Source organism: Dermacentor silvarum, unplaced genomic scaffold, assembly GCF_013339745.2.
Source record: "Dermacentor silvarum isolate Dsil-2018 unplaced genomic scaffold, BIME_Dsil_1.4 Seq994, whole genome shotgun sequence".
In the NCBI taxonomy this organism is placed as follows: Eukaryota; Metazoa; Arthropoda; class Arachnida; order Ixodida; family Ixodidae; genus Dermacentor; species Dermacentor silvarum.
The window spans coordinates 41,651-60,001 of NW_023607072.1; the positions used below are offsets into that span (position 1 = coordinate 41,651).

General features: G+C 45.0%; 1 protein-coding gene across 1 annotated transcript; it reads right to left on the reverse strand.

The window, feature by feature from the left end:
- Positions 1–987: 987 nt before the first annotated feature.
- LOC119435898 (glutamate receptor ionotropic, kainate 3-like) lies at positions 988–17,110 on the reverse strand (the record flags this gene model as incomplete). The annotated part of the gene is made up of 4 exons (XM_037702594.1): positions 17,060–17,110; positions 13,605–13,769; positions 4,256–4,408; positions 988–1,092 (listed from the first exon to the last, which is right to left on the reverse strand). Coding segments are annotated over exons 1-4 (462 nt in total), but the record flags the coding sequence as incomplete, so codon positions are not given.
- Positions 17,111–18,351: the final 1,241 nt, after the last annotated feature.

Here is an 18,351-nt window from a genome sequence, read left to right on the forward strand (position 1 = left end):
ACACTCATCTGCCGACGATCCGAACGCCATTTCTGATACGTGCGAAAAGGACAAAGAGACCATCCGCCACTTGTCTTCACAGTGGAACCTCTCGTCGATATCACAGCTCTGCCACTGCAAGAGCTAACAATCAGAAAGGCTTCACAAGAAGCCACTTTCGTTCGTTGTGGTCTTTACCGGATCCACCTTGCGTGATTAAAGGACTTAACAGAAGTGATGGTGCTCTCCTATATCGCATCCGTACAGGGTCAGCGGGAACTCCAGCTTGGAAGCGCAAGACAGGACTCGTGTGTGCATTGTCATACTCTCGGTGACATTGAACATTATAGTATACTTAGGTGTCTAGAATTTGAAGCAGAACCTAAGAAATTATTCGATGAACTCAAGCGCTAGACGGCACCACATTCAAGTGCGAGTGATATTTTGTTCGCGTGAGGAGACTGGATATTAAGGAGGGAGGTGCTTCGGCTCCTCCTAAAGGTCCGTGATACGGTGTTGGGAACTGAATGGTGAGCCGTATTGGTCGTCGAGGTTCAGAGAACGCGCAACGTATTAGGTTCTGTGTCAACTTGTTTTTGATGCCTGTTGTTAGTTGTATTGCGATGTGTTTCAGACCGTATCGCGGTTGATAGGTGGTGTTCAGGCGGAGAAATTGCCGTGAACTTTTGCAAGGCTAGGTCCGCCTGCAGCGAGCAACACCCTCCTCCTCTTCCTTTTAGGTGTTAGATATGGCCGATTTAATATTCGAACCATGCTTGCAACTATTAAAGACAAAGTTATGTAGAATGCTTTATCGGGGAGCCGGTCGGTGTTCTCCAAGGAGTCGTTGTGTACGCTCGCCTTAAAACTGCTTTACGAAAACCCTATCACAGAATTTTCCAGTTCTTAGCGTTGTCTCTGTAAATGCGGTATCGGATTCGGCAGTCGGTTGTCGAAAGAAAACGGCTTCGGCTGTCGGCTGTCGAAAGAAATAAATGGTTTTGTTACCTTCTGCAACCCATCACTCTTCAGGGCCATAATGTCCAGGCTGAACGATGACCGAAATCCTTGTGGATCAAAGCTGATCTCTCCGGTCAGCCCCTGAAGGGTGATCTGCAAAATTCGAGGGGACGTCGCGGTTAGTTAGTGCATCAGCCGCGCTGTCGATTGATCAGTTGATGTCTCCCACCTAAATATAAACACACCAATGTTTCTCTCTCTCCTTCTTCGAAATATTGCGCTATTCGAAATACGACCTTCGCGGCCGGGAATCGACCACGTGACATCGTGCTTATCGCGACACCAAGCCACCACAGCAGAAGATGCCCTACCGGTGGATGGGGAAGCGTGATCATTTTTGCGATGGTTTCAACTATCAAACGCCGAAACTCAATCAATGGCCCGTTGCATTTTCTTGTCTATATTTTTTTCATTTGCTTTCTCTTTATCTCAAACGCAAGGGGGAACATAAAATAATGCTTTGGAAAAATTTAAACATCCAAACTATTCGACGATTTCCTTGGCTGAATTGAATACTGGCTGATTTGGCAATTATATTCGAATTTAAAAATTCTAACCTGCCTGTAAGTCGCTAAATGAAAAGCATTTCACAGAGCAGTTCAATTCTCGTAAGAAATGAAAATCTATAGCGGTCTCTACTGATTGACGTAGACTTCTTTTTCTTTGTGTTTTTACACCAGGTCGAAGTCAGATACCCACACGATCGCCTCACGGGAGCACAGACAGAACGAATTTGTAAACGTACGCAAAGCTGACCCATCAGAACAAGGTGAAGCACGCAATATCTCACTTAGTCCGACTAACGAGGTAGAGGAAACAGGCCATTTTAGAGGCTAATTTTTTAAAGCAGTTCCTTCGTCTATATTCACGTTCCGTGTAACAAGGTGTGCGTGCAACATTATCGCATTATTAATGCGTAAGCATTCTTTGGGGAGAACCCCAGCAAAATATTTTTTACGCGAAAAACATAACGCCTTGTATCTGCAGAAAAATGCGTTATTAGCAAAGTTAAGACATTTAATAGCTATAATAGTGTAAATGTAGATGATTAGTAGCTTTATAATCGGTAAGGAACATTTGAAACCCCGCCAAAAAAAGAAATGATCAGAGAGATAACAGTTTTCGCCATGCCGCCTTGAAAGCTCACTTTTTCTCATTACTAGTTTGTGTGCAAAGAAGCCTGCTGTAGGGCTGCTGAGTATAAAAATAAGCATAACTGATTGGTACATGTGATAATAGTTCAAAAATAATAATAAATGATTGGTGGCGTTCGAAAAAAGCTGATGACGTCGCCTTCGCCTAGTCAAGGTCGTATCAGAAAAGGAAAAAGATAAAATAAAATAAAAAAGGCAGAAACAGCTGTGGCGCAACCGGTTGTGATGGCGTTCCGGCTCAGTTGATACGATCGCTTCGAAGGGGCCATGTACCTTCCTAACAACTCATCTCCACACTATTAAGTACACAGATTTCATTTCCTTGGCACCGGAAAAGCGATGGCTAGACATGCATAAGCATGGAAAAGCAAGTAAGCAAAAGCGAACAGCTGAGCCAAAGAATGCTTACGGATTAGTAGACAATTACCAGAATGTCTGTAGCATTTTTACGCATTAGCTACGAAAGTAATGGTTACACTAAGAGATACAAATAACTAAAAAAATTGCCAGTTTGAGCCCATGCCGTGGTGCTGCGACTCTGTATTGTGGTCGCTCGTTCCGAGTTTCATTAGGGTTACCTAAATCGCGGATGACGCGCTTAGCTGCAGCAGAGAACTGTCTATAAATGAACCCGAACATTCCGAACTAGGAGATCTACTGAAACGTTAGCCGCGGGCGTGTTTTTCGTCCAAAACGGTTAAAACAAAGCAATCCATCGTCGATAAGGGCAACAGCAGCGTTATTGGGAAGCCTCGTCTTCCCACGTTGAATGTGAGTGTGACGACGAGCGGCCCACCGAAAGGCCGGCGAGGAAGTGGGTGCTCACGTGTGTGAAACGTTGCACCGATGGGAGAGAATTGGGGAACTAGTGGAAAGAAAAGGTTGTGGAGGGGGAGGGGGAGTCGCGGCAGGGGTCACAAGCGTGGGAGGGGTCACCTAATTGCCCACGGCCGCGCGGACCTTCTGGCAAAATTAATGACCACCGGCTCGCGCTCGTCTAGTATTACACAGCGTCGTCTGGCGGTGGCTCCCGCAGCCACGCGGTATAGCTGGGCTGGCCGAAAGCTGATTAAGCTGCCCAAGGAGAGCGCACGATTTGTCACCATTTTTGCCAATTTCGCGCGCCTGGCTTGAGACCAGCCCACGGTGATGGAGAGCTTGCGGGGTGGATTGGTTCTTGTTTTCCTCTGGGTCTGGACGTTGCACTTACGCCGGAAACTCGCCTTCGGCATTTCTAATGATTACACTCTGGCTCTGGAAATCCTGTCGCTAAAGTCTGCGGTATGATTCTCATATCCCTTTGTCGTTATTTGCGCAATACCCTTTCTTTTTTTTTTTCAAGTAGTTATGAATGGTTTCGTTTAGTTCGATACATCTAAACAATATTTGGCGCTAATCTTAACGAATGAAAAAAAAAAGATACTTCTTAGGTCGTTCACACTATTATTGAGGCTCTCAGCTGAATGTAGGTGGGTGATTTAGAAAATAAAAGCAAGAACAATGCTGCAGCCGCTGCAACTAGCTAGTTGTTGCTAGATCATTGATTTGCGTTGGCTGGTCTAAAAATACGCCTCTAGAAGGACGATAACACTGCGCATGTTGATTGCATCTTAGACTTGGAAAAATTGGCTGCAAGGAAAATTAGTGTACTGATTATCATGACTAGAAGCTCAGTCGGGTGGTTCTAATTTTCCCTACGCGCTGCAGAAGCACTACAAGAGAGAAGGCTTCTTTTGTTGAAACGTTTGTGGAAGAAGACAAACAAATAGACATATGCCACAATTCTTTTGAAGTTAATGTAACAGAGGAGAAGTCGCAACACGCTTTACAGATGTAATAGCAAGCTATCAACTTCCAAACAAAGCAGCCAAAAGAACATTTAGATCTGATTGATGTTGCCCTCCATATGTAGGAAATCTACGGAGAAAGACAAAGAAGCGCGAGATACCGAGCAGGGAGAGTCACGGAGTACAACCTTAAGACGATTTGTGTGGCCGCTGTCACGGCTCTGTCAAGTTGTTACGCAGTCATGCCGAGTGTAAGTGTCACATAAATAAACGTGTACCTACACAAACACAGTGTCTGGTCAGGAGCATACTTACGGGCTTCATGAGGTTGATGAGGCTGCTCCCATCGGACGACGAGACGGCCATGTCGCATGAGATCACTGGGAAGTCTACTGCCTTGGACAAGTCCAACTGGTGCAAACCCATGGCAAACAGCTTCACAGCGTCATACATCAGCGCTGTCTCCGTCTGAAAAGTCGGTTTCGAGAAAGGCTATTTCCCACGCCACAAGCGCGAGTTGTATGGGTGGAAAGGCGAAAGAACAAAAAAAAAAAATCGAGCGAGGGTCTTGTCATTGTAAAGGAAAACAGTTACTTATTAAAAATGCAGTTTGCTAGTTTTTATACATTGCACGGACGTTATCTCTATAAACACCTCTAAACTTTACATACACGCTGACCATCTGTAGTCCTTGAAAAAGCTTTGGGCACTCTGTGCGCTGTGAGCATATAGTTTTTAATGCGTTCAAACTGCTTGTGCCCTGTCGATAAACGCATTATCTCTTGCGCTTTTGCCATACATCTCTCAGCCCCTAATGTTTCTTATTATATCATGTGTTCTTGAAGGTTTATATGTTAGTACTTTGAACGCCACATGCTTGCATATAGATTGTGCCTGCATGGTGCAACTGCGTGATGTCATTCTGGTGCTTATTCTCTCGGCCCCAGAACTCCTCAAATGATTCCTTCGAGCTTTTTTTATAGCAATAACAAATATACGGGCGCTCCAGGTGCATTTTCACTGTTGTCGCATTCGTACAGTCCTGTTTAAATTCCAAAGAAGGCGAGAATGAGCAGTCCGCGCAGTGGTTGCGGGTGCAATATTCTTGTATAGAACTCACTTCCTTTGACCCAGTTTCCTACTCTCCTTGTTGACCCGATTCTTTCGCGACACGGACTTGAACTACGTCTGGTGGCACACCCTTCGCTAAAAACGTACAAGATGCTCAGGATGAACGATTGCCGGTAGAGCATGCCAGGCTAAACTCCGCGTGATGCAGCCCCACCACCACTACCGATAACAAAATCAAATTACATTGTATCCGAAGAAGAAATAAAATTAATTTTCAGCAGTTATTATAGCATTTTACTAAGGATCACAAAAGAACTCACTTGTCCAACATTTTCTTACCGCTGCGTCGGCGCTATGCTCTGCAGTTCAAGTGGGCTGATAAATGAAATCTTATTAGCAGCCCTTCAGCTAAAGCGGTATGGTGCTGGTCCCACCAAGATCTCCATTTTCTATCTTACCATTCTTCTGAATTTATGAATTTACATTGAGGTCATGGTTCGCGTTAACAAATTACCGATTCTCAAAGAAATGTATTGCCATAAGAAGTCACCTCATTCCGTTCTTTGCAATTTCAACCTTTAGTCCACTAATACTGCAGCCGTCCTTTACTGCCGCGCGGATTCCTTCATCTTACCTCTCTTATCTCTAAAGCAGAAGAATGCGGACAGGGTAACAACGTTATCATTTTCCTTTACCTATAGTCTGCGACTTTCCAACAAAACGTGCTCGATATTTACAGACCTCCTTCCACATGCTATGCATGATTAGTCGTCATAGGCGAGCTTCTCCCACCACACCGCGTGTGACGCGTGGCGCCATTCTTGCGCAGTTCCCTGAATTACGGACGTCGATAAAGGCCGGCTAAGGATGACCTCGAAGACCACCCGCCCGGCACAGCGCTGAAATCGAGCGTTTCGTCGACGCGTAAACTACGCGCTTGCCCTATCAGTTCGTGCGATATAATTTAGTTAGAGACTCGGGCACGTATTCACAATAGCTCTTACGCTACAGCTGTTCGTGAGAGAACATTTAAGCTAATCCTGATGCTGCATATATCATTAGCGATGGCGTTAGCCGAATTACAAAAAAAAAAAGCACTTGCGAACGAAGAGATTTGTGAATTCGTCCTCTGCCGTCTTGAATGGCTATTTTCTCAGCGGCCGACTCATCTTTCAGACCAGGACGAGCGCTGAGAGAAATTCAGGAACGACATCTCTCACTCTATGTGGATTTCATATTTGCTTTTACCGTCTTTAAGGATGCTTAATCAACAGCGCCGCTATCGGCTTGAGAGGTCATTCTAGGCTCTTATCTGCGAAAAAACGTAATTCATTCCCTACAAAAGGCTCTAGAAAAACAACCCTAGCGGGCCTCGCGGATACCTGAATTTTGCTCCACTATTGTAGCGATGATTTAATTTCTCAGAACATGCAAAGGACAATAAAAACAAGCCCTCATTTTTATTTCGGTAGAGTATCGAATTTCGTCCCTGCTTCCAAAAAAACCTCGATTGCGTTTCAAATAAGGCCCATTTTCTTTTGCACAGGAAAAGAACAAGAAAGTAGCGTTTGCTTTTGCTTAAAAGACCATTCTCGAAGAAATAGTAGGAGACTTTCCTCGTGGTAATACAGCGGTTCGGCCGCCCCCCGCTCTGGACCTACAAGCGTATTTTGCGGCTCAACTTCTGTAGAAACAAGCCAAGTTGCGTTTGCCCGTCCACCTCTACTTCGTTCTTGTGTCTCCACAAAAAAAAAGTATTAAAAAAACAGAAAGTAAGAGAAGTTTTCTCAATGTCCAGAGCTTCACTTGGGTGTTGAGTGTCACAGGTTACAAGAAACCTGCTTTTCTCTCCCTCGATGTAGCCTTAAACTTCCTTTATTGTGTACTTTTTCTAAGCAATCCGAGAACCACAATTCCATGAAAGCCTTCTGAACACCAGGACAGATCGACAACATAGCGTTACACGACTCTTTTCCCTTTTTTTTTTTTCCTGTTAAAAAAGGACAATGCGCGCGAAAGCACAAACATGATTGCTCACCGACTGCAGTAATTGGCCTTATTGCTGAGTCGGAAACCGGGTTTAAAATGACGCGGTGCGAGCAAAAGGAGCACCTAGTAACATGATCGTAAAACTGTGCTGTTTCCAAAGTGAAACAGCACCCTACTGGATGATTTTATGGCCTCCCTCTTGAACGGAAATAACCTCAGTCACAATAGAATCGATTTTTTGAAATCTAGAGATCGTATGTGATGCTTTATTTGCAAACGATATAAAACTGCCATTCACCGTAAAGTGAAATTGAAAGGAAGAAAGCCTTTGCAGCGTGGGAATACAAGAAATAGAATGGAAGTACTTAAGCCTATTTCAAGCGAAGCAACGAAAACGGCCATAAGGTCATGGATAGTCGACCATGTTAGTATATCTCAACCCTGCCTCACACATTCTTGGCCGGCACACTTAACGCTCTTTAATACAGGCAGGTTTTATTATAAACGTTTAATTAATAAGGTTAGTGCACACATTACGACTGGGGCGTTCAAGCTGTTCACAGCTCAAAATGTGCCTGTAGTTCAAGAAATTACTAGAGGTGTGCGAATATTCGATATTTCGAATACGGATAGAAAAGACTTTCTATTCAGTTCGAATTCGATTCCAGAATTCCCACTCCGACATTGTTGAGTATTCTCTTCTCTTCTGCTGGAGCGTGTTAATTCCGAATGGTTGTGCCGCAGGACCTCCGCGGATGCTGCAGAGAGGCACCAGGGTTCCTATTGACAAAAATCTTCTATGATAGAATTGTTCGCAAAAAAATTCCAGGCTATCCTGGTGTTGGACACATTATTAGCGGAGGCGCCGGTCAATGACAGAGAGCACATACGAACAGAAACCTTTGTGAATGCGGGCCTAGTTTCTGAGCGAATACACGCAGCTACCAAGTTCTGCACAATAGCTACCAGTCATTCAATGAGAATCCCTCGCCGAGTAGGTAGCCCATGAGTTTCAGTTCAGTTGCGAACAGCATTATAGCATTACAACACGGAATAATGGAGCCTGTTTTATCAGACTGACATCAGCGGAGATTTATATTTCACTTTATTAAAACAATAATGTTAAGGGCCTCATGCCGCTGAAAATACGGTGTCGGCAGCGTTGGCCGTCAGGAAAAAATCAGCCCGAACCATGCATCGCGGACCACGCTGGCCCTCCACGTGGCGCATAGGCGTTACTGAACTGATTGAATTTGTCAAAGTAAAATGCATCGGAAAATTCGTAAAGCACGGCTTACACACAACCTATATACATTGTAATTAAAATATACGAGAAAACTTAATTCTGTCACGCGGTAACTCATACACAAACCCCTTTTCTAGCTGCCGTCTTAGGTCTGTCTTAGTGACCGTTAGGGCATAAAGCGCCAGAGAGCGCGCTCGCTCTTGATACACGTGTGATGGATTCGGATCAATGACGCTATCGCGTTGTATACACTTAAAGGCGAAGCTTAAGCGTCCTCCAAATTTTTAGGGGTGCTTGAATAGGCGAGTTTTCGACTAGAAAATAATACGAACATGCGAGAAAAAGGACCTCCGAATAACGAATGGAATCTCAAAAAATGTATTTCTAAACAAGGTGAAGTATATAACTTCTCGAAGAATCCATTTGTTACAACAAAAAATGTGGCGTATATACATTATCTGACACGTGTATGCAACCAATCAGCAGATTGAAATAAAGGAACAACTGCTTTAGGCCAGCATTACATGGGCTGTAATCGAACAAGGGAATAGCTCGTCATCAGACGCACGTACATTGTTGTGTTCGTTGAAGGAGAGAACTACCGGCACCACACATTGTATTAAAGGGGAGCCAACATAGCGAGTCTGAACAAATAATTAATCGAGGAAACAAATTCGTATTACAGGTTGCTTAAAAGTAAGCCATTCTTATTGAACGACTTGAAATTCGTGGATTCGTTGGGGAATGACAGTGCTTCTGCGCTACAATAGCAGCTTCCCTGCAGCAGAATTATTCGTAACAGCCCCCACTTCCATAGTTCTCGCTCCTTGAGACTTAAAGAAATGTTCTTATTCCGAATATTCGACAATTTCGAATAGTGAGTTGTACAATTGAATACAAATACAATGAAGAAAATATTCTATTCGTATCGGAAATTCGGATATTTGCACACCCCTACTTTATTTAGAAGCGAGAAAATACAGGGTGCTTTTTTTTAGCTGCACCAAATTGTTAAAATAGTAAAAATAAATATCTTGGCCACGTTATCTTTACCATTCGAGTGCAATGATTGGCGGCCTCTAGATACAGAGCAATTTCCGCACTTACGTGCGTAATTCGCGAAGTCACGCTAATTAACTTTCTAATTATCAACAATAGGGGACTACAGCAAATGAGTACTTTGGGGCCCGTCCTCGACACTACCTAGCCCAACGATCAAATTTTGAATCGCGGAGTTCATGTGGGAGCTACGCGACCAATTAGTTTCCCTTGGCAGGCTCCTTGGAACCGATACTAGCCGCAAAAAGAGCGTCTGTGTCGTCGATGTCGCCGCCCCCCTGCCTTTCGTCACGTCTCCGACGTCACCGCCGGTCCGGCCCAACGAGTAGCTTGCGTTATCTCCTTGCTGCCTGCGGCGTTCGCCGTCGACGCTACAGACTGATTTGACGCCGTGCCTGCAGTATCTAAGCCCAAGGAGTGGGGTTGGCGCTACAGCGTAACGTGGCGCCCGACGGAATCACGAAGTAAATTTGGCGGCCCACCGGCATTGAAACGTTAGGCCGACGCCGCAGACAGCAATGAGATAACGCAAGCTGCTCGTTGGGCCGGACCGGCGGTGACGTCGGAGACGTGACGAAAGGCAGGGTGGCGGCGGCGACATCGACGACACAGACGCTCTTTTTGCGGCCAGTTTCAGTTTCAAGCAGCCTGCCAATGCGAACTAATTGTTCGCGTAGCTCCCACATGAACTTCGCTATTCAAAATTTGATCGTTGGGCTAGGTAGTATCGAGGACGGGCCCCAAAGTACTCATTTGCTGTAGCCACCTATTGTTGATAATTAGAAAGTTCATTAGCGTAAATTCGCTAATTACGCACGTAAGTGCGGAAATTGCTCTGTATCTGGAGGCCGCCAATCCGTACACTCGCATGATAAACATATCGTGACCAAGATTTACATTTTTCTAATTTCAAAAATTTGGTGCAGCTAAAAAAAAAAAAAACACCCTGTATATTCGCCATTTGAGTCTATGTTCGAAAGTCGCGTTTCTCTAATATTCGTACTCGAGTGGATTCAAAAATTCGTATTCGAGTCGATTGATAAAACTGTTCGAACAACCCTTATAAGGAATACTGAAACTCGCCGCAGTTGGAAAATATTTGCAGAGGAATCAGGTGCACGTTTCGACGAATAAACAAGACGTGCACAAGTCGGCACGTTGGTGGCTGTGTTTTAGGCATGGTTACGCTCCCTGCATTAATTACACTAACGGGCATCAGCCCGTTTTCTAGGTGGACCACCATTACGGCAGTGCGTCCAGTTAGCGAATAAGAACGATGTCAGTCGTTGCATGTACGGGACACCAACCCGCTGGTACGCCAAAAATGGCAAGGTGGCGCCACTTTCCTTCCTTGCAGTTTCTTAACTCTATTCCCTGTATGTGCTCATGAATAATTCCCTCAACCGCTTTAGGTATCTCGGCTTCCGTAGAATTCTAGAGAACGTGCCAACCTCGCCTTTTTACAGTACTACGATATACGCAATGAACGAAAAGTGTTCAAAAACGTCTTTCATTACACGTCCCAAGGCTACCACTTCGTCTTCCTGAACAAAATCACACGTGGATACGTATTAATTCGAGTCACATTAGGCCAATAGTCACGCCCCGATGGCACTGCATGTAGGCGAGTGTCTATTGAACACTGTGAGACAAAAGCTCTTTCGTCATTTCAGATAAACTCTTGTGGTTTAAATAAACATTACCATCCTCCAAGCCAAACTAAAGGAATAAAATAAAGCTTCTGAGATCACCTTCTACAAGCGAAGGGAGGTACTTTCAAGTACTAGGAGGCTATAGCACATTGCCGCACAATTGCAGGAATTCTCGGAACACAGTCGATCACTTTGCTTAGCCTTCAGAGTTCACACTGAAAAGATGCCACTCTGAAGTAGACGACGCATTGTTTGTCTCGAGTAGGTATGATGTTTGGCGGCTGCACACGTTTCTTTTGAAGGAAGAGCAATGCAAATCGGCGCGTCAAGTCATGCTGTGCATCAACTTAGCATGTAAAGGAGAGCGCTAAACGCCGCGTTTAGTTGGAGTGCGTTAAGCCCGTTTCCGACTACACTTGTATAAAAGGTGCGCTACACTACTGTCGCACTCAACATAGATGTACGAGTTGCTGCGAGCTAACATTCACGCTGACTTCGCGTTTATTTGAAAAGAACATGATTTACTAGCACAGTCTAATGTTAGCCGTAGCGATAACTAAGCTCAATTGTTCAAAAACTTCTTTATTATAAAGTGCACGTTGTTCTAACCATGACTCATTACTTGGGCTGCGTTCATTCTATTGAACTTTGAACAGTCAGTGACTAGGTTTAGGCAAATTGCTGCAGCCATAATTAAGGGCCGCGGTGCAGTCAAATTAATCGTCAAGCACCTCTTTTTTTTTCCTGCGAGACCTTTTCTCTTGATAAGATGCAAACAGTCAGTCAAACTTAATTACAACATCCCGCTTCTTGACAACTATTGCCCGAATAAATATTTCTTTGTAATAAATCTGTGTGCTACAAGTGCAACGTAACAAGTCAAACATCGCTGTTTGAGCTCACATTTGCGACCGTGTTTGACAAATTTTTAGCGGACGTTTGCAACCATGTGTTTCTTACACTAGCGATAGAAAAACCGTCGAGTTTGCAAAACAAGCCCTTTCATTAACGGTCGAGTACGTTTTGTTTTCTTTGACAGTCACTTGTATATTTACTTGAGATTCAACACTTTCCGCACAAGCGACAAATACTATATAAATGTATCCGGCTCAAAATCAACCAAATTAAGGGAAGCAGTCTCAAACGAAGATGCGTAATAAAGCTAACGAAGCACTTCGACTTTTGAATTTTGGCATGTGTTCTTGCACTTTCACGCCTGCTTTGTGACCGCTGGGCATCAGCAAGCTACGTGAATTAGTGATAATTAAAATCGCCCGAGGCTCTCGTTAGCGCGGTAAGTGAACTTGGTGCAGAGATGATTTTCCACCTTTTATGCGTTCGCACTGAAGAACTGAAGAACAAATTCAAATCTGAATTCCTAAACAGAAAAAAAGATCCGAAAATATTTGGAGGACTTTGAAGCTTCGCTTTTAAGAGTGGAACGCGATAGCATTCAAAAATCCCTGACTGCTTCTCACGGTTCCCGACGACTGCAGCTTACGCAACCATAATGGTTACTGGCAAACACTGGAGGCGAACGCTATGCACGTAGGCGAGCTTTCTTGTAGAAACGCAGCCTCTTCCGTGGGCCGATCCCGGAGATAGCGCACCACCGCGCCAAACAAATTACATCATTTTTTTCAGGTTCCCGTGTTTGTTTGGCAATTTGATTATTTCAGTCTGCGAATATTTAACATAAAAGGCATGCGCTGTGGGTGTTTTGTTTTGTTACATTTGTTTGTGGGTTGTCATTCTCAAAATTCCGAGGAATAGCTTTGTCAAGAATGTGAGACAAGGTATTAACAACATTTGTGATAGAATGGTGTAGCAATATAACCCGCATATACCGCACGTAATATATGAAGGCGTGGCATATGCATATACCTAAATATATTCGGAGGGCCTGCATGGTTGGGGATGATTATCTCCGCCACCCGCCGACATCGCACGCCGACGCCAATTGCCGACGCCGGATTTTCTCCGACACGGAGCCCTTAACGAAAACGGGACGAAACGAAACGACAGCAATACTTAACCGCCCGCGCGCTGGTACAGATTATTTCATTATCGACGAAAAGTTGGAATCTCTCGTTAATTCGATGGTTCCGAGATGCAGGTCACCCGTTGCTAAGATGAGGTAACGAACTAGATGTGTACAGCTAGTTGCACATTAAGGAGCTTAGTCATGAAACTACGCTATTATTTTATTATAACGGCAGCACTCACATTACCAAAATTGCTTTAGGAATGGAGTCAGCTGTCAGCGTTGCTGGAGTACATGATATCAGTAATTTTAATAAAACACGGAGCAAGCGAGCACACAATGATTTTAAGTCGAGGAGAGTGGCTTCACGCAAATTTTTCAATTACCTTAGCGCGAGAAAGACATTTTAACGCTGCGGGGGAGACAATATCGAGCATTCTAGTGTAAAGGGCTTACCAGAACTGAGTCGACAGGAAATGGAACGCAGTATAGACCAAGCTTGAAACACGTAGAAGGCGCTGACTTTTGTGTAGTTGTGCACGTCTCTTTTTTTTTTCAGGACAAGCCGAATAAGCACTTCTTTCGTCTATAATTTGTAAACTCATTTTCCTTTCATAAATCGCGAGTTAGCTGCTGTAGAGGTGGTAGGGTTAGTGCGAGTACCCGAATGCTCGGTGGGACTGGCGCCTTGCGGTCCATTCGGGAGGACATCATTTCCCAGTCCTTGAGAAATCCCTGCAGCTCTGGACTATCCACGTCCACGAGTCGGTAGCCAGTAATCTTGGTCTGGCCGTACTTGAATTCCTCCAAGTCCACCGTGTGCAGGTCCTGTAGCAAGTGAAGAGAGAGAGCGCGCGAGAGAGAGAGGGAAGGCAGGCAGGTTAATCAGAGACGAGTTTCCGGTTTGTTACCCTGCAAGCGAAAGTACTCTGCAGGAGAAGGAAGTGTTCATGCATTCTGCGAGAACGCCTCCTGTGCAGGGCAAATCATTAATGTTTAAACATTTCTGGCCGAGGTACGCGTTGTAAATGACGCTATATACTTTATCGCTGAAGGTGCTCACTGAAGTTTCCCTGTAATTGCGAAAGAGCTAGAAGAGGAGATGCGCACAGAAAGCACAGCTCGAAATAACGCCGTAGAATTGGAGAGAGCGCGATGGTGTTGGGAATTGGTGATTGCAGTTTGCGTTCCTTTCCGTGTCCGAATTTGTGTGAATTTCCGTGACCAGAATACGTGTTCTTATGTGACCTCTGTTGTGATTGTATTTATGAGAGCCGACGTTACATTCTAGTGCATTCGATGTGACCTGTTTTGTGAGCTCTATTTTCTGCATTTATATGAGGTGTCTTTACGTTCGAATGCGTTTTATGTGATATCTGTAGCGGGCAGATTTTAGTGCACGTATGTCAAGTGACTTCAAGTATGACTATTTCGCTCATGTTAAATTTATTTTGTTCAGAGCCAGCAGGCCCGCGAGGCGGCGCTGAGACAAGATCTCGACGTCCCTTCGTGGGAGACCTGAGCCCGGGTCGTCAAAACTGCAGGGTAACTCAATAAAGTTATTACCATTCATCAGAACCGGCTTGTTATTTTATTTTTATTATGCATCTGTTCTATACAAAAACGAGCAGCCGGCGCTGATTAAAGGCTCCAACATCTCGTAAATATTGCGCATTAAAAAAGAAAAATCGGGGAGAGGTCGACTTACGCAACATCATTCCATGAATAGCCACCTGTGATGTGCACTTAAGGTAGCGTGTCGGGAAACGCAGCAGCGCGCGATAACGTGTTCTTGAGGACAGAACGTGAGACCTATACAGATGAGAGTGCCAACACAGAGGCCGAATGATGCTTACGTAAGGACGACTGGATGCTGATGACCACCGTAGTCACCAGACTCGCTAATCCAGACGATCCCCATGGCTCAATAGTAAAGATGAAGGCGTTATCGTGTCATTAAAGTGCTATTTGGGTTCGTCATTCTAAAGGTGGTGTGATTTCTTAAGACTGACAGTCAGACATGAACTATCGACGTTGGCAACTGTCTTGAAATAACAAATTACAGCTTTCGAGCTTGGCGTCAATTGGCGCAGATGACGCCTTCTCCAAGAATGTACTTGTGCATCCTCGTGGTAACTGCAGGTTAATATCACGAGATGCTAACGGTTAGTGCCGAAGGTCAAAAGTTCGAGCTGTTGTACTATCAGTTTCAAAAATTTGTACAAGTATACCCGCCACGTTCATCTACAAAAGTGCAGACAAAATGTAAAGCAAGGTCGACTCTGCAAGAGGAGGTATAGGCGATGATTATGGGGCATTTCCCTGTACAGTATATGATATCCTTTGCTACTTGAAAAACCTATAACTCAAAACAGCCACGCTCTCCACCTGCAACGTATTCGAAATATTGATCAATCTATAGTATTGTTGCACATGTTACATAAGTTCTGTTACGATCACCGCCACAGGGCACCTATTACTCTCCTGGTTCCCTTGTGCTTCTATGGTCAGTGTGTTGAAGAGCTTGTTTCTGAGCGAAGATCCTACGACGCGGCAACTGTTCAACCAAGCAGAAATATTCAAGAAAGTTTACGGGAGGAAGGACGACACTTTAGCTTAATCGTAGAGCACAACACGCGTAATGCGTGTTGTGCTCTACAATTAAGCTGTTGGTTCGGCTCCCATCTGGAGCATGTTGTTTTTTCATCCACTTTCATTTTCCTTTTCCCTATTATTTCTACATTTCTGTTCAACATAGTTGAGTTCCTCAGCTTTCTCTGGCTTCATTGTCTGTTTACTTTACACGGTTGCAAGAATAAATTATTGAACACAATGAATCCCTGTATTCTTCTCGCTAATTACTATTCAAGGTCCGCATTCATAACATCGGATGAGAGGAAGAACTCCCACTAGACTCGGCAGACACGGTGTCGAGGCAGACACGCCAGACACTCGGCAGTCGAGGTGCATTTGCGAGCGATTACGGAGCTGCACCTTGAGCCCACGAGACAGTCGGGTGACTTCCATAACTAAATGTACTGCGTCAACAATTGCGAAACGCCACAGGCGGAAATCTATCGAAATAAGCGTATTACCAGCAGGTCGCAAGGCAAAAGCCGGCGGAACAAGCCAAGCACGCTCCCATTTTCATGAGTCGATTAGCCAACGTGTTTTCCCAGTAGCATGATGTGACACAAACTAGTTGAGCGAATGGCAATAAAATGGGGGTCTATAGTTCTTTAGCGCCGACTGTAGACAATGTGTTCATGGCATTTTACATCGCGATGCTTAACGGCTGCCGCGGGAGATGTGCTGCTGTTAAGCCGCGAAACACACGCGCCATCCATGGAAATGTGAAGATCCGTCCCAGTAGCTAACAAGACCCGTTTGTACATGCGCTAACCCTCCATTCATCTTCGTTACACCGTCTTCATTTCCTCCATTCCCTCTACATAACGGTGCAGGCTGAACGTGAAGGTACAGTCAAGGTTTTAAACAACGACGGCAAAATAAACGAACCACACTAGATAAATCTGCCGGTGCCGCGTAACTCCAATTTCTGTACACTGCTCGCTAAAACAAAATGGGGCTCTCCGAAGTCGTGCAATGAAAGCTACAGCGTTCGTGGCGACGCCATCAGCTCGCCCGCCCGCTATACGGAGTGCAAACTTGGCGACACGTGGGAAAAAGGATGGGCGGTGTAAACGTCGTTGTCAGAGTAGCTGCGGCGCTTTTAGGAGCCGAGCTATACAACAGGCTAGGACGAGAAGAAAAAAAAAAAAAGAAGGAACAGACTAAGCATCGGCTTCAGGCAGAAGAGCTGGCAGAAGAGCCGGGCCACCTTCAACAACGTGTATCTGGGGCCCTACGTGACAAGCTGCCATTTGGGAGGCGGTGAGCTCCAGTCGAAGGAGGGTGAGCCTTCGCGTGAGCGCCGCCACTGAGCAAATAGATTGGAGTCCGGAGAAGAAACAAGCCGGGCAACGGGGGGAGGAAAACGCCACAAACATGCGTGCGCTTCGCTTCCCCGCCCACCGCTTTGCCCCTGCAAGGCTGATATGATTTGCGGAGAAACGCGACGGGTGCAACACGGTGCGTTGTGGGAAAGTGGCACTCACCAGCGATGTAATCAGGTAACTGTGGCTTTCGGTGAGCATGCCAACTTGCTGCGCCTGCAGTTTGTTTTTCGGTGCGGATAGGGTCGGTGAAAGGAATGGGAGGAAGGAAAGAAGAGGAAAAAGAGAATAGAACGACGTGAGTTAATTAGACGCCACATTTAGCGGTCCTTTTTTCGCCGGCGCGTCAGGTTTTGAGTACGGACGTCCTGGCTTTTCCATGGGCTCTTGTTTATCGTAATGCTCGCGTTGTGGTAGGATGTCACAATTCATTAGCCTTCCCTGCCTGCGTGAGACTGTAACTTAATTTGCTAGTCACCGTGTTCCATCGTTTTTGTTCGTCACGCAGTGTGCGGAGACAAATATCCCGTCAAAGCAAGCTCTTACATCTGAAGCAGCGGGCATTTATAAAGACAGGAACACATTAGTTGCATCGCTGTGGTTCTGCCACCATAGCTCATCGTAGAACTTAATTTCACATTAGAATTGTCTGAAAATATAACAGTAACTGGATAATGATGCCTGCGACAACGTTTGGGCTGAGTAGCAATACACTGTAATGTTCTGCAGCGTGTGTAACAGATAACGATAAACAGCGGTACGCGTTAGAATATGGCATGTATGCTCGTCTCTCTCGCTTTGTTGGCTGCTTGATTCCAATTTATGTGCATATATTACAGAGAACTTGACTGACGATTGCGTTACTTACTGACGCTGGTCACTCATTACACATTACCAGCAATGGGACATGGGGCAACTTTCCCATTCAGAGGCAGGGAATGAAAGTTGAGCTATTATTGAAACAAAATGCCGCTAATACACACCCAAGACGATGTAATGAAGGGTTTTACGGAACACCCTCTGACACGGTAGAAACCATTTTATTCATCACAAACAATGACAGTGTTTCAAAATGAGTATAAAAAAGAAGACAGCCTGGAATCGCTGATCACTAAAATGACTGAACAGATGGCAATCCACATTGGCATATATGTGCAATCCCTTAGGCGCATATTTTCAGGAACATAATGCAAGCTGCTTCGCTGTTTACCATCCTGTATTCTGAGCAAGGATACCTAAACGTCCATTTAGTCGCACTTATGGTCAGTCGTAAGATTTATCATTCCTACAGATCCAAATGACTAATGCTTCGGTTTCATTAGTCCCTTTTCCCGTGGTTTAGAGCCAGAAATCCCAAGAACAACGTCTTGTCGAAAAGAAACAGCGACATGACGTCAACACAACTTTACAAACCACAGGCAAAGATACCGAATTCACCACTCTGACTTATGCTT